Below are 19,719 nucleotides of genomic sequence, written 5' to 3'. Positions count from 1 at the left end.
GGGCATGGGCGTCAGAGCTGAATTTGATCTTTTGCGGGCGGGATAGATCCTGCGCAGGGTAGCCATGCATATCGGCATGACTGACAACCTACCAAACATCTACCAGCTGCTTACCGTGCTTAGGTTCCTCGGGGCTTGGATCGATACCACGTTTCGCTCCTGGGTCATCGATGCCTTTCGTCCCCAGACGTGATTAAACACTACCTCAAATTCAGGCTGTCATATCTTCTCGGTTGCTACGAGCGAGGCCACCTCGTCATCGTCACTACAGCGCTCGTCGTTAATGATGTGAAGCTCCCGTCAGCAACACAAGCGTCTACACTAGTTAGCTAGACAGCAACGAATCCGCCGAATGGTGCCTCTCAGGTCCTCGGTCAGCGCTTAGCGCGCAGAGCACTAGGGAAGCTGGGGATGTGGCAGCCCAGTGGATCGGAGGGAGAGCAGTGAGAGGGGCTATCACTTGCGAGGTAGTCGCAGCTTTTAATTACCCTCTTCTTCTACTTAGATGCAGGGCACGCTTGTAGAAACCTATAAGACTACGAGACATCGAATTATTGAACTATCTTGATTTTACCAGACCACTACTTCCATCAGACTGACTCCCTGGCCTTCTCCATCCTGAGCATCGACTAATGTAGCAGGGGGTTAATCCCCCCTCCGCGGCCCGCTGCTCTTCCGTCCTCCCCGGTCAGGATGACACCTCGGACGACACCGGACCCTCGCCCCCGCAGTTTTGATTATCCACCTAAGAACCTTGCAGGATTAATATCATCTCAATCTCGGCGAATAATAAAACCAGTTGAGGATAACAGGGGTAACTGCCATGCTTCCATTTGTTCCCGTTCATTTTGTTTCTTATAACCATCCGGGCAGTTTGGGAGTTGCTATCAGATATAAAAAGTCCCTGTAAACCTACAGGTAAGGTTTCAAACTCTCACCACCCACGACGCTTGTACCAGGGAAGGTAGGAAATATATTGACCAGTAAAACTCAGCTCCGAAACCATGGGACATTCTTCGTTTAAGTATCGTTCATCAGTGAAGATTCCAACACCACAACGATCAACCCTAGCTTGTGACTCCCCAGCCTATCACGACGCCGGTGCCCTTCCCAAGGCGCAAGAGAACCGTCCTTGACAAACCGAAACGCTCATCCCAGCCGGAGTTCCCACATGAAGTCCTCCATCATCAGAGCTAGACGCCCAGAGAGGGTGCTAGGTCTTCCTTCCGGTACGCTTTCTTCTCCCCGGACCGGGACGCTTCTTCTTCTTGCTGGTCTTGTCGACCTTCTTGGTCGTTCCTGTGCCGTTGCCGCCAGGTGTGGCGCCATTGATGCCGGTGCCGCCAGTGCCGCCAGTGCCGCCAGTGCCTCCAGTTCCGCCACTGCCGCCGGTCCCTCCCGTTCCGCCGGTGCCCCCGGCCCCCCCGGAGCCACCTGCCAAAGTGGCCATTAACATCTGCTTGACAAGCTGAACGATGTCCTGCACGTCGACATTGACGTTGAAGACGTTGTTCGTAGCTGAATTCCGCACGTTTTTGCCCCCGCCCTTCCTCCGCCGTCTTCTGTGCCTCCTCGGACGAGGGCGGGGATCGCAGCCGTCATCCGAGAATGGAGGGCATGGATCAACTAGCGGGCGAAAAGGTGGCCGAATCGGTGGCGGGCTTATGGCCGGTGGTGGACAGAGTGGTATAATCGGGGGCGGACAGATTGGAACAACGATCAGCCGTGGGCCACATGGAGTGCAAATCACCCTCAGCATCGTTAGAGATGTTTGAAGATGTCTCAATATCGAAGGCTCAAGGGTTCGTAGTTGGTTACAGCACTCCAGGAGCGTGCAAGATCGTGAGGTAGGGGCGTGTGTCGCTGTGTCGTAATCGAAGAAGAAGACGAAGAGGGAAGAGGGAAAAAGATGCGCATCCAGAGGAAGCAGGCTGCACACACACCCATCACCACAACGCAGCACCATTCAGCCGCCACCATTCGCTGCCCAACCGAATTGACACCCAACCCCGCTTTCCTTAGGGCGGCAGGTCTCCATGGCATATTAAACCACCCCAAGCTGCGGCTGACTCTCTGCTCCCAGTACCTCCGCAGTTCGGTTCGGTTTCGTCCTCGACCAAGGGATACCAACAGTCTGACTTCACCAACTTCAGCATGTCGGAGCCAGCCATTAGCCCTCACACCAAGAAATTTCTCAAGGGCCTTCCTCGCCCCGTCGCTACTCGTGTTCGGAGCCTCTTGAAGCTTCAAGCCGAGCAGCTGGGCCTTATAAAGGAGCGCCAAGAAGCGCTGGCGCGGCTCGAGGCCGAACACTACCGCAGATGCGCTGATTTGTACCAAGAGCGAGCAGGAATCATAAACACCACGCGCGGCGCCATCAAGATACGCACGAACAACGAGCCGCTCAACTCGGCCGCCGTCCACGCGGAACCCAAGGGAGGAATCCCGGACTTTTGGCTACAAGCACTCAAGAACAACCCTGTCACGGAGGAGGCCGTCACCGAAGCGGACGAGGCCGCGCTGAAGTATCTGCGCGACATCCGGGTGCAGCACGACGACGCCTACAGCTTCCGGCTCGTGTTTGAGTTCGACAGGAACCCTTTCTTCAACAACGAGGTGCTCACCAAGACGTTTCGATACGAGATAGACCCTGAGGACTACTCGGGGGATCTTGTCTACGGAGAGGCGCTGGGGGACACGATAGCGTGGCGAAAGGGGTGGGATTTGAAGCGTATGGTTGTCATGGACAGGGACGGAAGGGACCGTAAGTACAGCACGTTTTCCCTGATACCCTCACTCTCCCGTACAGGGTGTGGTTGAAAAGTTAAGCATAATACTGACCAGACTGCAATCTCGCGTAACAATATCAGGGTCCGACGAGCCCGTGGACAGACCGTCGTTCTTTGATCTTTTCGACACGCCTGTGAAGCCAGATGGAGAGAAGGCTGAAGATGAAGAGGAGGAGGACGATGATGGTAGCGAGACTGAGGACGATGAAGATCGTAAGGAAGATGAGGAAGATGAGGACGACGACGACGACGACGACGACGATGATGATGATGATGATGATGATGATGATGACCACGAGGACGACGAGGATGAAGAGGAGCAAGGTGACGAAGAGCCAGACTCCAGGGACTCGGAGTACGAGGATAAGCTCGTATCCCAGTTCGAGATCGGAGAAGAGATCAAGGAGAGTGTCATCCCTTACGCGGTGCATTGGTACACGGGCGAGGCTCGGCTGTTTGAGGACACCGACTCGGAAGACGAGGAGTGACGATAGGTGGCTTAATTATCTCCAATTACCGCGCGGGGCAGCTTATCTGTCGAATCTTTGCAATGCTAGGCATTTCTGCTCTCTGCATGTGGTGTCTTAATCTACATAGCATAAGCGAGCTGCTGAGGTTAAGACTCTGCCAATTATGACTGGCATCCTGAGGTGTGCCAATGGCAGGCTCCAGCGTAAATAATTAAGGGACAGGGAGAGCAGAGCCACATTGCGACCTCGGCAACACCTGGTCATCAGGACGCACATTTGGTGTGACGCAAAAGCCGCGGGGCCGCCAGAAGATTGGCTGTCTTGCTGAGCTGGTTATCGTTCCTGCAAGGTTACCCCTCTAAGAGCTCTTCTCCCACGCAGGAGGTAATTACTAGCACCAGGTAGAGGTACTCCTCGTTTCCCGATCAGGTGCAAATGGGGATCACCACGGAAGGTAATTAGAGTGCGGTGATAAATGGAAATAGCTATTACCAGCTGAACCTGACAGTAAAGGAGAACTGAATTTGTATAAGGTACCTTAACAAGCGAAGCTATCCAGGACGCCTACCTCAGCCGGTTTTATGTATGCCATAATGGCCCAACAGAAGGTCAGGGGAGGCACTTTCCCATGAATAAACATGGACTGGAGCCCAGGGCAGAGCCCCACGTTTTTTGCATGACCCCTCTCAAGGCGCGAGTTCTCCCCAGCGTTGCCTAAGGTACCTAAGGTACCTCACGTAGGCCTCCCTCCTCCTGCTTCTCGGTTGCGGTGCAGCGTCCCCATCATCCTCCTCACGGCGGAATCAGCTGAAGTTCCATGGCTCTCAGCAGCTCTACGACAACCTGACAGATATTTTTGTTAATTAGCAGCAATAATAACCTAGGTAGGTTAGGTATTCACCACTCGAGGCTTACCCATCCGATATATCCATCAACATGGCCTTCTTTCTCGCTCTCGTCTAGTTTCAAGTCCAGCTGGGACTTGGAGTACAGCACAATGTCGTTGATGGCTGTATTGTCATTCAGGGCCTCTAGCGTCCTGGCAGATTCGTTATCGCTGCCTACGCGGCAGATGAGGAACAGGGTGGCCGGTCCAACGGATCCGTTTTCGCGCAGGGTTTTCTTGAACTTGGCAATCGCGTTTCCAAAGTCCGTGACGTCGCCGGTTTCAGTGCCCTGGCGCTTGTGCTGTACTGAATAGATCCCAGCGCGAGGTTGGCAGCAGCCGGGCTCTTTCCACGGCGGCTTCTTCGGCGGCTTTTCTGGCCTTCGCCTTGGCCTCCTCATCCCCAGTGAGAATCCTTTCAATTGCTGGCAGAGCCTGTTGCGACGCCTTGAGCGTATACTCTTGGATTGCGGCACTGAGAAGGCATCGACTAAACCTGGAGAGCGTTCCTTTTCGCAGTGACTCGTCGATGCTAGCCCTATGCGGCCTCTCTTCCCCCAACAGAGCCGCTGAAAGATGCTGGATAAGCTCGTTCAAGACAACTTTGCTCGAGACCGTGTGGGACCCAAATCCCAGAAACAGGGGAATCGCAACTTGAACATCCCAATGCCGTGATGTCGCAGTAGTGGCAGAAAGCCATGGTAAGATTTTTGCTTATACGAGAGCCGGAACTGCCAGAAGGTAACGTAGTTCTGCTGAGAGCAAGGAAGACATCGCACCATGCGGAACATGACATTGGCAATAATTATACGACATGTTCATCTGTCTCCAATGCTAACCATATAAACGGTACATACCTGGTACCTACTCTACTACCTTACTTAATTGGCCGCATCGTGGTGGTGGCTGTGGATGGGAGCCTCATGACTCAATGTAATTACCAATATCTTGGGACAAACCCCTTCCCCCACTTCAATGCCAGGAATCATCTCGCAAACTCGGGAACGCCGCATTGCCTGACAGCTGTAAGGAACATTCGATATTGTGGAAGCAAGACTTCCAATCATTACGCTTTCCTATGCATCCAGGGTCCGTAATTAAGCCTCACTCTTCGACCAAATGACTGTTGCCGTCGGCAGCTCAGGGACTTGTGACAGACACGCCATGCTTGGCCCTAGCTATCCTCATTCGTCGAGTGTACAAATGCACATAAGCAAGAAGAGACGCGGCCACCATTCGATATCCCCTCGGATTGGATGAAATCACGTCGGGACGCTCGGCAGGGAGATTACCTACCTGGTAGGGAACAAGCCACCCTGCATGCGGTCTGTCTGAGCTGATAGGTCAACCAAACCTTGTCGAGGTATGGAAAATACCTCTCTCTATATAGCCTCGCGATGTCTGAGGAATGTACAAGTACAGTTAAATGTCGATAGGTACCTGTTGCGAAGGGAGGGCTGCGAGGAGCGTTTGCTCAGTTCGGATAGATACTGCAGCGGGGTCCTGCGGGGAGGGCAAATACGGCCCTTATGGAAGCTCAAGTGCGCACCTCTTGATTCCGCATGCTCGGCTCTGTATCCCTTGGAGAGATGTAATTATTCCAAATTGTTTATGCGGTTCTAGGTTACTTCAGCTTCTTTTTGGGTTCATCCCTCCTCCAAGACACAAGTACCAGGCCAAAATGGTAGAAAGGTCGTATAGGTTAGTCAAACTGAACGGAAACAACCATTCGGTTTCCCGTCAAAGCATCACAGCCTTCGCGAGATCCAGCTTGACCGTCCCTTTGGCAACCGGTACTGGAGAATGGGTCAAGGTACTCAATCAGCCGGTCAGAAGAATGAGTAGAGAAATGTGGATGCTGTTTCTCATCAAGGTCCGCTGGCTCAATGGCAGAGCGTCTGACTACGAATCAGGAGGTTCCAGGTTCGACCCCTGGGTGGATCGTGACATTTTTTCTCTTTTGCCATGGAGTTTTCACTCCATTCACTTTTCCCCTCCTTCCTCAGTGAATAATATTTGCTTTAGTGTCATCCCACGATACACATCAAAAAATGTCCGATGCCCCGAGGACCATCATGGCACAAGCACAACTACCTCGCCCATCTTGTAGATCCTCTACTAAACTTGAGTGAAACACAGTACCACCCACTTCAGTTCAGACGCAACTAATTAACTCAACTACGAAGTACTTACGCTCTCCCCCGCCTCGTTCTCCTCTTTCTTTTCCCCGCTGGGAATATCCAACCTCCGGATGATTCTGGCCGGGTTACCAGCGACGACGACAAAGTCCTCGACATCCCTGGTGACCACGCTGCCGGCGCCGACGGTCACGCCGCGGCCGATGGTGACGCCGGGACAGAGGACGACGTTGCCGCCCAGCCAGCAGTCCTCGCCGATGGCGATGGGCTTGCCGGACTCCGGGCCGGCCATGCCGTTGCGCAGGAAGGGGTCGAGCGGGTGCGTGCCCGAGTAGAAGCTGCAGTTGGGCCCGATCAGGGTGCGCGCGCCGATGGTGATGGTGCACGTGTCGATGAAGGTGCAGTTGGCGTTGATGTAGACGCCCGGGCCGAACCTTTTGCAATGATCGTTGTTGGTAGGTGGATTAGCTTGGTTTGTTTGAAAAGAATAATGGCAAAGCGCTAATAAGAAGCGCGAGTTATTAAGGTGGGTTCAGATACGACTGGATCATAGATGACTTACTTGCACTGGGTGCCGTAGTCGAACTTGATCGCGCCGTCCACCCAGGGGTACTTTTGCAAGGCAGATTGTTCCTCGGGAGAGCCGGGTGGCGGAAGCGGGGTGTCATCTTGAACAATGCTGTTGATGGGCAAGGTCAGGCAAGGCACAGGTAGTCGAGTAAGCCCAAAATGGTGATGATTCGCTTGACCAAGGGGGAGCGGAGGGAGGAATTGGCCTACTCTTTCCACAGCTCAACTAGTTTCCGCCGCGAAGCTCCACCGAGATTGGCGGCGGTGAAAGCTCCGCAAGCCCTCTTGCAGCGCTCACGCTCCGCCGTGAGGTCCGGAGCGAAGGCATAGTACAGCTCGCCAGCGAGCATGCGGCGCCGGTTGTCGGCCAGGTCAAGATTGTCTTGTGACATGGTAGGATATCGATACCGTGCCTGCTTGGGTTTGTTTGCGTGTCGATGGGGGAACAGTGTTCGGCACTGTTAAGATCTACTGTAATGATGGGATGAAGCTCGGGCTATTTTAGATACCTAATTAAGTACCGAGTAAGACAAACCATTTTGGATGAAGGCGATAACTCTTTGAGCTTACCTAAGTACCCAATCAAGATGCCTAGACAAGTGCCCAGTAGATGTCCGTACGCAGTAGTGTAATTAAGGGTCTGCTCTCGCAAAGGCGGGGTGGGGTGGGGTGCTAGTCTTGCTCAAGGCTCCGCTTCCACTTCCCAGTTTGCCGACTGGCGGAGTTGACAGACGGAACGGGCCTAGCCGACGAGGTTGCCAAGCCTTTGCTGTGTAAGGTCCCTACTATATACACACTACACTAGGGTGGAGGCTTAACTCTGTCATGGTAAGAAATGTGGTATTGATTAGGTTAGGAAGAGACTTAAGTGCAGTTATGGTTAAAATTAATTTGAAACGGGCTCAAGGACGGCGAACTGCCAGTGCCGCGATGTAAATTGTCGTCCATCAAGACTCGAAAAAATGATTCTACTTCACCTCGGCCTGTTCTGACGGCGAGAATACAGAATGCGCTTTGTGCCTTCAAGTTCCCTCGACTCGCTTCCGGTTCTGCCTCGGGTACCCATTCCTCAGTACCTCAGTGATGTCATTCACTGCTCCTAATACCCTGGAGGAAAAATGTGTTCGCAACACCGTCGGGGGGGGGGGGTGCTTCCCAGAGGCCCTTGGTCGGATTGCGTGAACGGAAGCGCATCTGGATGCCAATGTTGAGAAGGCAGCGGCGAAGTTGCAAGTTGTCGTCAGCAAGCGACCGTCGTTACGAGGCAGTGCTGCTGATCCCCACCGTATGATGACGTGTTTCGCAACAATGGTGCGTCAAGTATTAACAAAGTGGCCTGCGCGCGGTCCTACCAAGTCAGCACGGCGTAATAGGGTATCTCGCCCCTGTGATGGCTGAGCCTACGACAGTACGGAGACTTAGATCACGTTCTGAGCCAGGCAACCCATTAGCCAAGATCTTGTAATGGCAAAAGTTTCGGACGGGGAAAGATTGATTCGGGAAAGGAGAAAGGAGTACTCACCTAAACAGTCCGGACACTGCCTTACCTTGGGCATGTGGTGTATAGAGTCCAGCAAGTACCGCCTCAGACAGGGCAAAGTCGTGTCCCGGTTGAGCCAATGGCTCCTAACTCCTCGAGGGCTGGCCAGCACCTGAGTCTCAATTCACAATTTTACAGATACACCTCACTACAAGTACTCTGTAAGCCGTTCGATGACCGGCGTGGGGCGTGTTCCCCAGAAACGACCTGGTCTGGAGCCTTACGTGCCCTGGTATTTCGACCTTCCTGTTCGAGCGGCTGACAACGCACCAGATATGATTGGCCAGCATAAGATGTTCGAATTGCAATGTGTGGTGGACCGAGCCCCACGAGGTTCCCGGCCCCACCAGGGTTGCATCCACCCACATCTTCCCTGCAGGGTGGAGCCGGTCAGCGTCTTCCTTCTTCCTCCTCCATCACCGAACCATATAGCAGATGTACGAAGATCGTTGATTTCCGCATCCATCCATCTACACTACCACACAATGCAACCTTACTGCCTCCTCCAGACATGCTTAAAGTTTGAAATAAATGCGAAGCGGGCCGCCCACAGTTTCAGGGATATATGACAAGTACGCTAGTATAGGAAAGGACTTAAAAGGAGCATGTCGCAAAGCAGGGCGAGATGCCGCAGTGGGTCTGGAGTATCTCACCAAGGGGACGACAGAGCCAACCGCACGCCGCGCCGGGCTCCCATGCAGCAGGCGGGGGCCTGCCGATCTTTTGACAATGCCACCCTCCTTGCCTGCCCTGCCCGGTGACGCGTCGACCGAAGAAGAGTCGCGCTCCCCTCGGTGCCCGATACGCTACGTATCCGTGGCATCCGAGTTCATGCCACCTTCAGCCCCGAGCTGGGAGCAGTTTGGCAGCGCAACGTGGGCACGAATCGCCGAAACGGAGGAGACATTGTATCCTTGATGCGGTGGCTCCGTACCACTCACGAGAGCAGGCTGTACCTCGTCCCAATGTCGTACCGCGGTCCATTAGGAGGCTGTGCACCACAACTCCAGCCTTCGGGCCATTTGCCGCAAGTTTGAGGTCCGGCTCCGTCTCCTGCGGAGTCATTAGAGATCCGATCTAGATTCCAAAGGTCGGCCCTCGGGTAGGTTACCTCCCTACCAGGTGTGAACATAGCGCAGTAGTCGTGTTGCATAAATAAGAGCAGAACAGCTGCCTCTTCCAAGTACCTTATTTCGTAACCCTCCACCATCAACCCTCCCTTGGCCTTTGACCCAGTGGTTTGATATCCCAAGTACTTCAACTCATCAACATGAGAGCCTCTGTCCTGCCAGTCCTGATAGCAATCAGCCCCGCGCTCGCGGGGTTCGACACCTGGTCCCCCCCTGGACCGTATGACGGTAAGGAGAACGCGCCGTCGACCCAAAGACCAGGACTTGGGCGCCTTCGTTGGTAGATGCTAATACGCGGGAACCTCTTGCGCGCAGTCCGAGCCCCGTGTCCCATGCTGAACACGCTGGCAAACCACGGCTTCCTGCCCCACGACGGCAAGGACATCACCAGGGAGCAGACCGAGAACGCCCTGTTTGAGGCCCTCAACATCAACAAGACGCTGGCCAGCTTCCTCTTCGATTTCGCACTCACCACCAACCCCAAGAACACGAGCACTTTCTCGCTCAACGACCTCGGAAACCACAACATCCTCGAGCACGACGCCAGTCTGAGGTAATTAAATACAAACCTATGCCTCCAGAAGCAACTACCTAGGACCGCCGTCGTTGGACTTGGGACGCTGATCGTTATTTTTTGTACACGACAGCCGGGCCGACGCGTATTTCGGCAACGTTCTGCAGTTCAACCAGACCGTCTTCGACGAGACCAAGACGTACTGGGAGGGTGACACGATCGATCTCAGGATGGCCGCCAAGGCGAGACTCGGCCGGATCAAGACCTCCCAGGCGACCAACCCGACCTACTCGATGTCGGACCTCGGCGACGCCTTCACCTACGGCGAGTCGGCCGCCTACGTCGTCGTGCTGGGCGACAAGAAGTCGCGCACCGTCAATAGGTCCTGGGTGGAATGGTTCTTTGGTGAGCTTTCCCCGCCGCCCTCCCCCCGGCTTCTCCCCCTTTTCTCCATAAGAGTTGCAGCCCAGACAATCTGGAGCGTTGTGGCTAATCATACTGCACGTCCCGTCCGACTGGCGTGTATCCGAAATAAAACAGAGCATGAGCAGCTGCCTCAACATCTTGGCTGGAAGAGGCCGGCCGCGTCCTTTGAGGAGGAGGACCTGAACAGCTCCATGGAGGAAATCGAGAAATACACAAAGGAGCTTGAGGGATCGAACGGCACGTCAGGCTCTCGGAAGCACCATCGTCGGTTACCCCGCCGTCGCGCCCACTTTGGTTTCTAAGTGACACGGACTGCCATTAGGTGGAACGACGCGTCCGACTGTTTTGTTCCCGGTTGATACAAGCGACAATTTTTACCATTTTCATTCACTACCTAATTAGTTAGCTGAACACCACGACACAATACATGGTGGCTTCGTTAACCACAACCAACTGCAGCTCCGGAATTGGTCTAAGGCTATCTTCTCCGTCTGGGAAGACTGCGTTTCTCCCACACCAGGTGTTGTTAGACCAAAGCGACCGCTACGTGACCCTTCTTTTTTCCTCATGATGGCAACCTTCGGCGATTGAGCTAGGGCAGACCTCATCACAAGAATGCCTTACTGCCTCTAGGGTGCTTGCTGTGTCTTCCACAGCTACTGGTAACTGTAGTGCACCACCGCCTTCTTGTTAAAACCTTGTTTGCGTCCTATCGGCCGTCTTGGGTGACTGTCGCTATTAGTTGTAATTAATTAATATCGCTGCTACCTGCCCGATTTGCACAAACCCCAACCCCTCTCTGCCCAGCTGCAAACCAACAACTTCCAGGACACTGCAAGATAGCTTTGTTTCCCTCAAGTAGCTTATTGGACCTCCGACGGAATCCGTGAGTCTGAGCTGGCTTGACGCGCTGTTGAAGAAGGCAAACGCAATCCCAAGCGGCCTAATGCAGCACTTCAGCAAGACTCGATTAGTGTCGAATTCGATCACAGCCTGAGGTCAGATCTAATTAATTAATTAAATCGGAAGATGCGTGCTTTGTAAGAGGAAGGAGTAACCCTCTGATTCCGCTTTTGTGTAGTCTTTTTTGAGGGATGTTCGATGTTTCAGTGTTTGCAGCAATTGATTGGACGGAAATATGTTAGTATATGGTTTTGCCGTCGAAGGAGGAACCATAAAAAAAAGCTGAGTTCATCGCCAACCTATGATGAAAAAGAAACGATTGGAGTTGTTATGCCTCAACACGGGATTGAACCGTGGACCTCATCATATCGCCGAAGGCGTACGAGTGATGCGCTCTACCACTGAGCTATTAAGGCTAACAGGTCGTTGTTGGACAAACGTTGACTGGCCTTGCTTATGATTGGTTTACAGACTCCACCACTCCCATTTTCCTAGTTGATATTCCAAGAAATATTTCTCGCCACAACAACGCCACGCGTCCGTCAGACGGAGATATAATTTTTTCACTTTCAGTTTGGAAGAGGGGCAAACGTTTCGCCCACCTATTATTCTTAGCTGGATGTTGGTCAAACTTGTGTCCTTACTCGCTTTCCGGTCCATTCGTTATTTTGTCAGTTCAACAGCCCCCGGCATAGTGCCATTGAGAGTTCATCTTATCAGTTTCAGCTGTCACCATTGGCAAACTCACCAGGCTCGAGTTTCTTAAGACTTAGGTCTACCAACGGCGTAACATACCTAATTATTCATCTTCGAGGGACCTCCAGACAAGTCACGACCACCATGTCAATAAAGAAATTTTTGGAAACCGAAGACATCTAAGCCCACGGCTACACTGCTTCTTCTGCACAATTTGGCGTGGAGCGCCATCAGACGCTGTCTCAAAAGTCTAACTACTAACACATCAAAGTTGCATCAATCATCGTACAGCAACCCCTCATTTCTGCTTCGTTCCATTCGTGTCGTCCCTTTTCCCTCCAACGCCGTTTAGCGGTGCAGGCCGACAGTGACATTGGCAACCTGGCCGCAGACCAGCGAGTCGGCGCCACCGGCATGGCAGTAGGTGGGGACGGAGGCACGGCCCCGGACTCCGAATCTAGCGCGCGAACGGTCAGTCTCCTCGTCTCATTCATTCTCGGTCACTCGGCGGCTGTTGTGTGGAGAGGGGACGGGGGAGCAGTAATTAAATCAAACAAAACGTCACGTACCCAGGGCCGGCCTTGTGGATGACGGTGATGTCAAAAATGCCCTGCGGCTTGGGCCGGCTGACCTCGAACGAGTACTGGTCCCAGTGGCTCGAGCTGTCCTCGCACGGGTAGGCGGTGGGCTTGAAGCGGATCGACTTCTCGCCCTCGGCGGCCGTGGCCGAGCACGAGACGGGGACGGTGCCGTTGCCGCGGACGGGGGTGATCTTGAAGCTGACCGAGCTGACGGGCCCGCCGAGGGTGCCGTTGAGGGGGGCCTTGCGGGCGTAGAAGTCGGTGATCCGGACGGCCTCGCGGATCCTGGGCATCTCGGCCTGCGGGGCCGCGGCGGTCGGGGCAGCCGCGGCGGCGCCGAACAGAGCGGCGGTGAGGACGCTGGTGAAACGCATTGTCGGTGGCTTGTCTGACCTGTTGCTTTTTCTCTTCAGAGAATGACAGAACGCGGGGGTGAGAGAGCGGCGATGACAGCACTAGCAATCTCGCGGTTGGCAGGGGATTCGGTGATGAAAGAGAGTGACAGGGAAGAAAAAACACCACAGAGAGAGAGAGAGAGAGAGAGACCTGTGGCTGTTGGCCCGTCCTAAAGAAGCTCTTCATGGGTTGTCCTATATACTAACGTTATCTCTGAACTTCCGTCGAGGCCGACCACGGGGATTCCGAACCCAGTGCGATTGTCCTCCCCTGCGTGTCTATCTAGTAGGGCCTCTGCCGGACAACGTCCCCATTTCGGAAGTGACCTGCACACCAGTGGAGTTGCGCTAATATGGGATGTCTGAGAGGCTACGGAGGTAGCATAGAAAGCTTGTACTGACTCGCTTCTGACCCCAGTCAGAGTGTAGTTAATCCGTGTGTGTATTATGAATTCGGGTTATGCTGAAAGTAAGGGAGCCATCAGGATACTGTGTGGAACAATAACTACTCCGTACAGAAATGCTTGTGCACACTGCCAGCTCAAGGTGCATCGTGCACGGAATGTATAGACGGAACATATCTGATGAATCGACTATTAGTGGTCCAGCCCAGTGCGATCACAGTAAGTCTTCAACTGCGAATGTTATGTGGTCCTGCTAAGTCGCGCAGTTCTTGCCACCGCAGTGGCTCCTCGCGTGTGCCCTACGTGCGCAGTCGTAACAAAAGTGATTCTGGGCAAAATGATCCGAGAATGCCAGATAACTAACTGGCAATACTTTGTACAGAGTAATAGTGGCTACTCTGTAAGCAGTAAAATCATGCCAATGTTAGGAACAAGCTTAAAACAGGCGCACTGCCGGTTTTAATGTATGTACAATCGCAGTGCATTTTAAAGAGCGGTAAACCCATCTGATTGGTATCAGGGCTGCCGTGTTGTCCTTGACAGGGTTTGGTAGGGCTGATCGTTGGGAGACTCCAAAATCGATGTGGACCACTACTATCTACACTAAACTGACGGGTGGTTCGCCTGTGGCGGCTGGCACCCTGCCGGCTGGATCCTCCCTGACTCGTTTCCTTGGAATGCTTGAAAATTCGTCTGATTATAATGATCAGCGCGACAATTGGCCTTATTTTACTCGGTACCTTGGTATATTAATTAACTGTTGGTGATAATGTTTACTTATTCCCTGGACACGACATTTAAAAGTAGATCTATGCCTATACTATATAGAGTTCGCTCCTTGAATACAAAAGTTGACCACCCGCGTGATTTCACTCAGTTTTCTTTCTTGCAGTCGATCTCTCTCGAGGGTTAATTAAAGAGGTCCAGTGGGTCTCGGTTCGCTTACAGCGAATATTGCCACCGTATACTGACCCATCGATATACCAGGCTAGTACCAGCTAGGGTACATTACCTTCCTATCTTCCTACACTCCGTGTACGTTTAAGATAGGTACCTACGCGCTTACTAGTAGTACCTAGCTACTAGCCAGTGCTTAACGCTAGCCATGATAGCTATATAGAATACATAATACTTACTATAGCACGGCAGGGTGTGCTGCAATCGGGACAACCATAGCGGTATAAGCGCTGGGGCAGGCACTACTAGAACTCTCGTATAGTCCTCGGACTTGATGATGATAGTTGTTGATTAATGTCAAATGCCAGAGGCATTGGTAGAAGCGCTCTAAATATATACTAAATCCCAGTCCGTCAACCTTGACGGTTGGTCGGCCAAACCTGGCCTCCGAAGACCACAATCGTATAATAATACTAGAGTATAGAAGCTACTTTTTTAGTGTATATATTAAATATACTAACAAGTTTAGAAGTTTTAATTATTAGGCTAAGCATAGGCGTACTTAGGGCGCGGAAAAAGAGTGACTTCTGAGCCTAATCCTTAGTGGGTCCTTAGAAGGGTCGTTAATGTAATTATATGAAATTGCGACCTACTAGACCTCTTTTGTCATGACCCTCGAGCTCGATCACCAAATTACATTCCTTTGCAATCCTAACGGAGTTTGGTGTGCGGTGGGCGAAGATTTGCACGCTAGGCTTCATAGTTGGCTCTAATTAGTCGAACAGTTCGCCTGCCATTGGCGCCGGTTTTTTTTTTTTTTTTTTTTTTTTTTTTTTTTTTTTTTTTTTTTTTTTTCACTAAAATGGCTCTGGTTTCATCAAGCGGGAATCTTGACCGGGAGTTGTCAGCTTAAAGCAAACATGATAATATTTTCTATCCCTAGACCGCGTGGATATATGACATATCTTGATTGGAACTAGAACTCTACTAAATAATTAGCTCTGTGCTTTCTTGACAACCACCAAGGTCTCAAGAATGGTAAGGCAAGCCAAAAACAGGAAATCTGAAGTAGAGGGGCGACCATTGTTTCTGTTTTCTTCACTCCACTGCCGGCACACCCTCATCACCAGGTTTATTCCCCCATGCCGTGCCTGGAATGTGCCCGCGCAACGTAATCCTGCGGTCCCCGCTCTCGTTCGCCGGCAACAGACAACGGGCATGAGCTCCTCCTTGCCATAGCCTGTCATTGTCAGCTTCAACAGAGCCATCACGTCCCTCCTTTCCCTCCTCCTCTAGCCCCTTGCTACCGCCTCGGGTACTCTAGACATGTCCAACTGTGCAACTTGAAGCCGGCCTCTAGTATGCATACCTTGTCTCGCTGAATTCTTCTGGATCTCGCATCGCATCAGCAACATCTAATTATCGTCCCCTGCAAACCCCCTTGCGATCGTGGTGCAAGAAAAAGGTCAAACTCCAACATTCACTCTATGTAAGCACTCAAGTGAGATGTTTACATCAGCAACCTTCTAGGGACGGATAGCTCAGGGGTAGAGCAACCGGCTGCAGTCCGGTAGGTCACGCGTTCAAATCGCGTTTCGTCCTCGAATTTTTTCCTTCCTCCATCGTCGCTGGGGACGTTTTTTTCCAATTCCGTCTTCCGTCCCTCCCCCCCCCCGGAATTGCCTTTTCCCCACTTGGCCCCGACCGCTGCAATCGCGGACATGATCACCCCGGATTAGAAACCTCTCAGCCGCTCCCCGAACGCCCCCACCCTGTCCCCAAACAAGCCCAACGCCCCGAGATAGTCCCTCCACTCCTCTTCCCCACGCCCTCCGCCCCCGCCGAGGGGGTCCTCCGCGGCGAAGAGGGCATGCTCCCGCCTGAGCACCTCCCCGTACCCGTCGACGACCCGCTCCCAGGCGGCGCAGAACTCGGTCTGGACCGGGATCCCGTCGCCGTCCCGGGGGAAGCCATCGTCGGCCCTGTGCGCGGCGCGCCAGAGCGCGTCGAGCCGGTCGGTGACGCGGTCGACGGCGGCGGCGAGCCCGTCGAAGAAGGCGGCGGCGGCGAGGCCCGCCTCGTGCGCCCCGGCGACCAGCGCCGCCGTCCGGCCCACCGCCCGCCGCAGCTGCGTCGTGTACACGAGCAGGTGCAGGATCTTTTGCGCGTGCGTCAGCTCCTCCGCCCCTACCCCCTCCGGGCTGCTGCGTGCTGCCCCGGCCCCGACAGGCGTCTGTGACGGAGGAGAGGGCAGAGGAGAGGGAGAGGGCAGAGGAGAGGGAGAGGGCAGAGGAGAGGGAGACGGCAGAGGAGAGGGAGACGGCGTCCGGGGCGGGGTGTGCAGTTGTTGACCTGGGATGGGGAGGAGGTGTTGTTGTTGTTGTTGTTGTTGTTGTTCTTGTTGGAACCACGGGCGTGACCGAGATTTCTGCTGCTGCTGACGCTGTCGTTCCTCGTGCGCGGCCTGGAGCATCGCCTTGGCTTTTTCTGCTTCGCAGTAGAGGTGGCAGAGAGATTCCCGCTGTTCTTCCAGCTGACGCCTCTGGCCCCGATTCCAATCGGCAACATCCTTATTGCGGATTCCGTCTCGGTCCCGGAGCCAGTCCTCATATCCAGACGGTTGTTGTCGCCCCTGGTGCCGCCGCCGCCGCCGCCGCCGCTGCTGCTGCTGCTTTTGCTGCTCTTTCTGCTCCTCCTGCTGCCACTGCCACGCCTGCACGGTCTGATCCCCTGGGCCAAAAACGCCCGTATGTACTGGGTGCTGCTGATACCAGCCATGTTCCCATCCGTAGTTCGGCCTGTCCGATCCTTGCAGAGGGGGCGCGTCCTCAAGAATTTCGTCGTCCGACGCGTCGAGCTCGTCTTGGTCCAAATACTCCCTCATTTCCCGGGTCCGCTGTTGTTGTCTCTGCTGCTGCTGCTGCTGCTGCTGCTGCTGCTGCCTCTCGAGAGGGTACTGGGAGCGCTGAGCTTGCTGTCGATGAACATCGCTGTCAGGACGTTTTTGGGAGTTCGGTTGCCACTCCTCCCGCTGATTGTTGAGGTGTCTTTGTTGGTCATTCCCCTCTTGATCTGCCCAGCGGACTTTGCGTCGCCCTTTAACTGCTTCACCTCTCCCCCCATGTTGCCAACTACCCTGTTCACGACCTTGGTCACGATCATGCCTTCGATGCTCGCGATGATGCTGGACCCGGTGAAGATTCTGGGGCCTGTATCCACTGTTGCGGGTATCCTGTTGCTGTGGCTGGTCGTGCCTCATATTCTGATGGGCATTACCTGGTCCACCGTCGCATTCATAATAGATCTTGTAATACGTGGATCTGTCCTGGCGACCATCATATCCACCTCGGTGATCAAACTGTTGTTGATTGCGGTCTCTTTCGTTCCCGTGCTTGTTTCCGCCACTCCCGCGTTGTCTTTGGTGAGCCATTATTATGGAATTAAATGTCTATTGGTGGTTGCCTTGTTCTGTTGTGTGCCCGATTTCCTTGTTTAACCTCTCTATTGGCAAATGTCGTCTTCACACTGAGATGAAGAACAGGAGATTGGGTATTAGTTACCTTGCGGCAGTGTGCTGGGTGGGTAATTATTATGTCGTCTTGCCCAACAAAGAAACGGGTAAGAAAGCAACAAAGGCCTTGTTCGCTGCTCAGGGCAAAGTCAGATGCCAAATTGCCAATGGGTCTCACAGATCAGTTTTGTACATTTGTATATGCAACTGACCATTGAACGTTTTGTTGTATGCCGGCCCCTCAACAAGGCGCTCCGAGGTGAGGTTATTGCCCTTGAATATCTGTTTGAAGATAACTATTAGCGACCATATCCCAGCACCATCCTCTAGCCCAGAGCCGACGTCCACAGCACAAGGAAGGTTTGAGGAACCAAACTATTATGGATTTTTAAGGCCTCCAGGAGCAGAAATTCTTGATGCCCTCTCCAATGACTTCGTTAACTATCTGCAATATCTGGCCAGGGGTTTCATAGAATGTACTGAGCCGTAGCAGAGGCTAGGGACCTTTGTGCAACGCAATCAATGCCTGGATCCATACAACCGCAGCCGGATAATGATGATATGGTCTCGTGGTTAATATGACGGATGGCATCGCGCCCGAAAATCAAACGGCTTCCCCTGATCTCTCTCGTTCGACTCCTTAACTATTCGACCATCATGATGTCCCGATGCCTCTCCAGGAAATTCTTCACAGCCTCGACGAAGCGATCGAGCTCCTCGTCCGGTGTTTCTAAGATCAAGGCGATGACGCCGCGCCGTGTTATCCAGAAGCCCGCCTCGAGCATCTCGAACCAGAACAGATCCCGGAGGTCCGTCCGCTGCTTTCTATTGACGTCTTCCCGGCAGGTGATCTCCTCCGTCCCGTCCTCGGTAAAGTGCAGCCCGGTCAGGGAGCCCCTCCCCGTGAAGCTCAGCCGCGACCCGCGGGAGACCTCCGCCAGCCGCTCCCGGAAGCGGTCCCCCTTGTGGTTGAAGCGCACGCACACGTCGGGCGCGTAGACGTCCGCGAGGACCGTCTTGCCGACGGACATGGCCAGCGTGTTGTTGTTGAAGGTGCCCGAGTGGGCCAGGCTGCCCCGGACGCGCGGGTCGTACGCCCTCATGACCTCCTCGCGGCCGCCAAAGGCGCCGAAGGCCAGGCCGCCGCCGATGTACTTGCCCAGCGTCACCAGGTCCGGGTTGAGGCCCAGCTCGGCGCCCAGGCCGTGGGGCGCCAGCCGCGACGTCTTGACCTCGTCCAGGATGAAGACGGCGCCCTTGCTGCGCGCCGCCTCCCGCACGCCGACCAGGAACTCTCTGCCGCCGGGGATGCAGCCGGCGGCGCCCTGCACGGGCTCGACCAGGACGGCGGCGAGGTCGTCGGCGGCCTCGATGACGCGCCGGGCCAGCGGCAGGTCGTTGTAGCGCGGGACGACGACAAAGTCGGCGCGGTCGACCGTGTTGGGCGCGGGGGCGGGCGCGGGCGCGGGCGCGGCGTCGCCGGCGTGGTCATTCGGGAAGGACAGGACGGCGCCGTGGTAGGCGCCGGAGAAGACGACGACGCGGCGGCGGCCGGTGACGTGGCGGGCGGCGGCCAGCGCGTGCAGGTTGGCCTCGGTGCCCGAGTTGGTCATGCGCACGCGCGCGAGGCGGAAGCGCGCGCACAGCTCCGCCGCCAGCGCGTGCTCCTGCTGCGTCGTCGCCCCCAGTGACACTCCCGTCTCCTCGAGCGTGCGGCGGATCGTCGCCTGCACCTGCGGGTGCGTGTGCCCTAGTAGGCCGGCCGACAATTCGCCTACAAAATCGAGGTATCTGGTCGGCTGTCAGCAAGGCTTCTTCTTCTTCTTCTTCTTCTTTTTTTTTTTTTTTTTTTTTTTTTTTTTTTTTTTT

General features: G+C 54.2%; 8 protein-coding genes and 3 non-coding genes across 11 annotated transcripts in view; 4 read left to right on the top strand and 7 right to left on the bottom strand.

The window, feature by feature from the left end:
• Positions 1 to 1,213: 1,213 nt before the first annotated feature.
• On the bottom strand, positions 1,214 to 1,759 carry P884DRAFT_267950 (uncharacterized protein; the record flags this gene model as incomplete). Its single annotated transcript, XM_069442155.1, has 1 exon — positions 1,214 to 1,759. One exon carries the CDS (start codon positions 1,757 to 1,759, stop codon positions 1,214 to 1,216), a length of 546 nt encoding a protein of 181 aa, XP_069299718.1.
• Positions 1,760 to 1,777: 18 nt separating this feature from the next.
• Positions 1,778 to 3,277, top strand: P884DRAFT_297898 (uncharacterized protein; the record flags this gene model as incomplete). Its single annotated transcript, XM_069444554.1, has 3 exons — positions 1,778 to 1,802; positions 2,084 to 2,764; positions 2,871 to 3,277. 3 exons carry the CDS (start codon positions 1,778 to 1,780, stop codon positions 3,275 to 3,277), a joined length of 1,113 nt encoding a protein of 370 aa, XP_069299717.1.
• Positions 3,278 to 4,051: 774 nt separating this feature from the next.
• Positions 4,052 to 4,546, bottom strand: P884DRAFT_267948 (uncharacterized protein; the record flags this gene model as incomplete). Its single annotated transcript, XM_069442154.1, has 2 exons — positions 4,052 to 4,102; positions 4,175 to 4,546. 2 exons carry the CDS (start codon positions 4,544 to 4,546, stop codon positions 4,052 to 4,054), a joined length of 423 nt encoding a protein of 140 aa, XP_069299716.1.
• Positions 4,547 to 6,017: 1,471 nt separating this feature from the next.
• P884DRAFT_t50 lies at positions 6,018 to 6,089 on the top strand. The gene has a single exon. It is a non-coding gene; the product is annotated as a tRNA-Arg (tRNA).
• An 11-nt stretch (positions 6,090 to 6,100) lies between these two features.
• On the bottom strand, positions 6,101 to 7,441 carry P884DRAFT_219407 (trimeric LpxA-like protein). The gene is made up of 4 exons (XM_069439408.1): positions 7,424 to 7,441; positions 7,064 to 7,362; positions 6,846 to 6,962; positions 6,101 to 6,717 (listed from the first exon to the last, which is right to left on the bottom strand). Exons 2-4 carry the CDS (start codon positions 7,243 to 7,245, stop codon positions 6,324 to 6,326), a joined length of 693 nt encoding a protein of 230 aa, XP_069299715.1. The 5' UTR covers positions 7,246 to 7,362; positions 7,424 to 7,441; the 3' UTR covers positions 6,101 to 6,323.
• Positions 7,442 to 9,630: 2,189 nt separating this feature from the next.
• Positions 9,631 to 10,897, top strand: P884DRAFT_238990 (Chloroperoxidase). The gene is made up of 4 exons (XM_069440113.1): positions 9,631 to 9,751; positions 9,839 to 10,076; positions 10,171 to 10,442; positions 10,578 to 10,897. The coding sequence occupies exons 1-4, from the start codon at positions 9,664 to 9,666 to the stop codon at positions 10,763 to 10,765; spliced, it is 786 nt and encodes a 261-aa protein (XP_069299714.1). The 5' UTR covers positions 9,631 to 9,663; the 3' UTR covers positions 10,766 to 10,897.
• An 800-nt stretch (positions 10,898 to 11,697) lies between these two features.
• P884DRAFT_t41 lies at positions 11,698 to 11,782 on the bottom strand. The gene has a single exon. It is a non-coding gene; the product is annotated as a tRNA-Thr (tRNA).
• A 464-nt stretch (positions 11,783 to 12,246) lies between these two features.
• On the bottom strand, positions 12,247 to 13,017 carry P884DRAFT_283443 (uncharacterized protein; the record flags this gene model as incomplete). The annotated part of the gene is made up of 2 exons (XM_069443659.1): positions 12,247 to 12,519; positions 12,632 to 13,017. The coding sequence occupies 2 exons, from the start codon at positions 13,015 to 13,017 to the stop codon at positions 12,411 to 12,413; spliced, it is 495 nt and encodes a 164-aa protein (XP_069299713.1). The 3' UTR covers positions 12,247 to 12,410.
• A 2,852-nt stretch (positions 13,018 to 15,869) lies between these two features.
• P884DRAFT_t51 lies at positions 15,870 to 15,941 on the top strand. The gene has a single exon. It is a non-coding gene; the product is annotated as a tRNA-Cys (tRNA).
• Positions 15,942 to 16,063: 122 nt separating this feature from the next.
• Positions 16,064 to 17,769, bottom strand: P884DRAFT_320494 (uncharacterized protein; the record flags this gene model as incomplete). Its single annotated transcript, XM_069445380.1, has 1 exon — positions 16,064 to 17,769. The coding sequence occupies one exon, from the start codon at positions 17,767 to 17,769 to the stop codon at positions 16,075 to 16,077; it is 1,695 nt and encodes a 564-aa protein (XP_069299712.1). The 3' UTR covers positions 16,064 to 16,074.
• Positions 17,770 to 18,242: 473 nt separating this feature from the next.
• Positions 18,243 to 19,719, bottom strand: part of P884DRAFT_290505 (pyridoxal phosphate-dependent transferase) — a 1,905-nt gene continuing 428 nt past the window's right edge. The window contains exon 2 of the mRNA XM_069444060.1: positions 18,243 to 19,641. Within this exon, the coding sequence (XP_069299711.1) occupies positions 18,495 to 19,641 (1,147 nt within the window). The 3' untranslated portion in view covers positions 18,243 to 18,494. The remainder of the gene's footprint in view (positions 19,642 to 19,719) is intronic.

Source organism: Thermothelomyces heterothallicus (assembly GCF_042370625.1).
Source record: "Thermothelomyces heterothallicus CBS 202.75 unplaced genomic scaffold P884_scaffold_5, whole genome shotgun sequence".
NCBI lineage: Eukaryota > Fungi > Ascomycota > Sordariomycetes > Sordariales > Chaetomiaceae > Thermothelomyces > Thermothelomyces heterothallicus.
Note: the sequence above shows the minus strand (reverse complement) of the source record. Positions and strands in the feature narration are given on the sequence as shown.

What these genes read in the sequence shown, in the direction of transcription:
- P884DRAFT_219407 (XM_069439408.1), bottom strand. Translation starts at nt 7,245, where the DNA reads ATGTCACAAGACAATCTTGACCTGGCCGACAACCGGCGCCGCATGCTC. An exon ending in CTAGTTGAGCTGTGGAAAGA is followed by an intron (nt 6,963 to 7,063) that starts GTAGGCCAATTC and finishes GCCCATCAACAG; the next exon opens with CATTGTTCAAGATGACACCC. An exon ending in GACTACGGCACCCAGTGCAA is followed by an intron (nt 6,718 to 6,845) that starts GTAAGTCATCTA and finishes TCATTGCAAAAG; the next exon opens with GTTCGGCCCGGGCGTCTACA.
- P884DRAFT_238990 (XM_069440113.1), top strand. Translation starts at nt 9,664, where the DNA reads ATGAGAGCCTCTGTCCTGCCAGTCCTGATAGCAATCAGCCCCGCGCTC. An exon ending in CCCCCCTGGACCGTATGACG is followed by an intron (nt 9,752 to 9,838) that starts GTAAGGAGAACG and finishes TCTTGCGCGCAG; the next exon opens with TCCGAGCCCCGTGTCCCATG. An exon ending in GAGCACGACGCCAGTCTGAG is followed by an intron (nt 10,077 to 10,170) that starts GTAATTAAATAC and finishes TGTACACGACAG; the next exon opens with CCGGGCCGACGCGTATTTCG.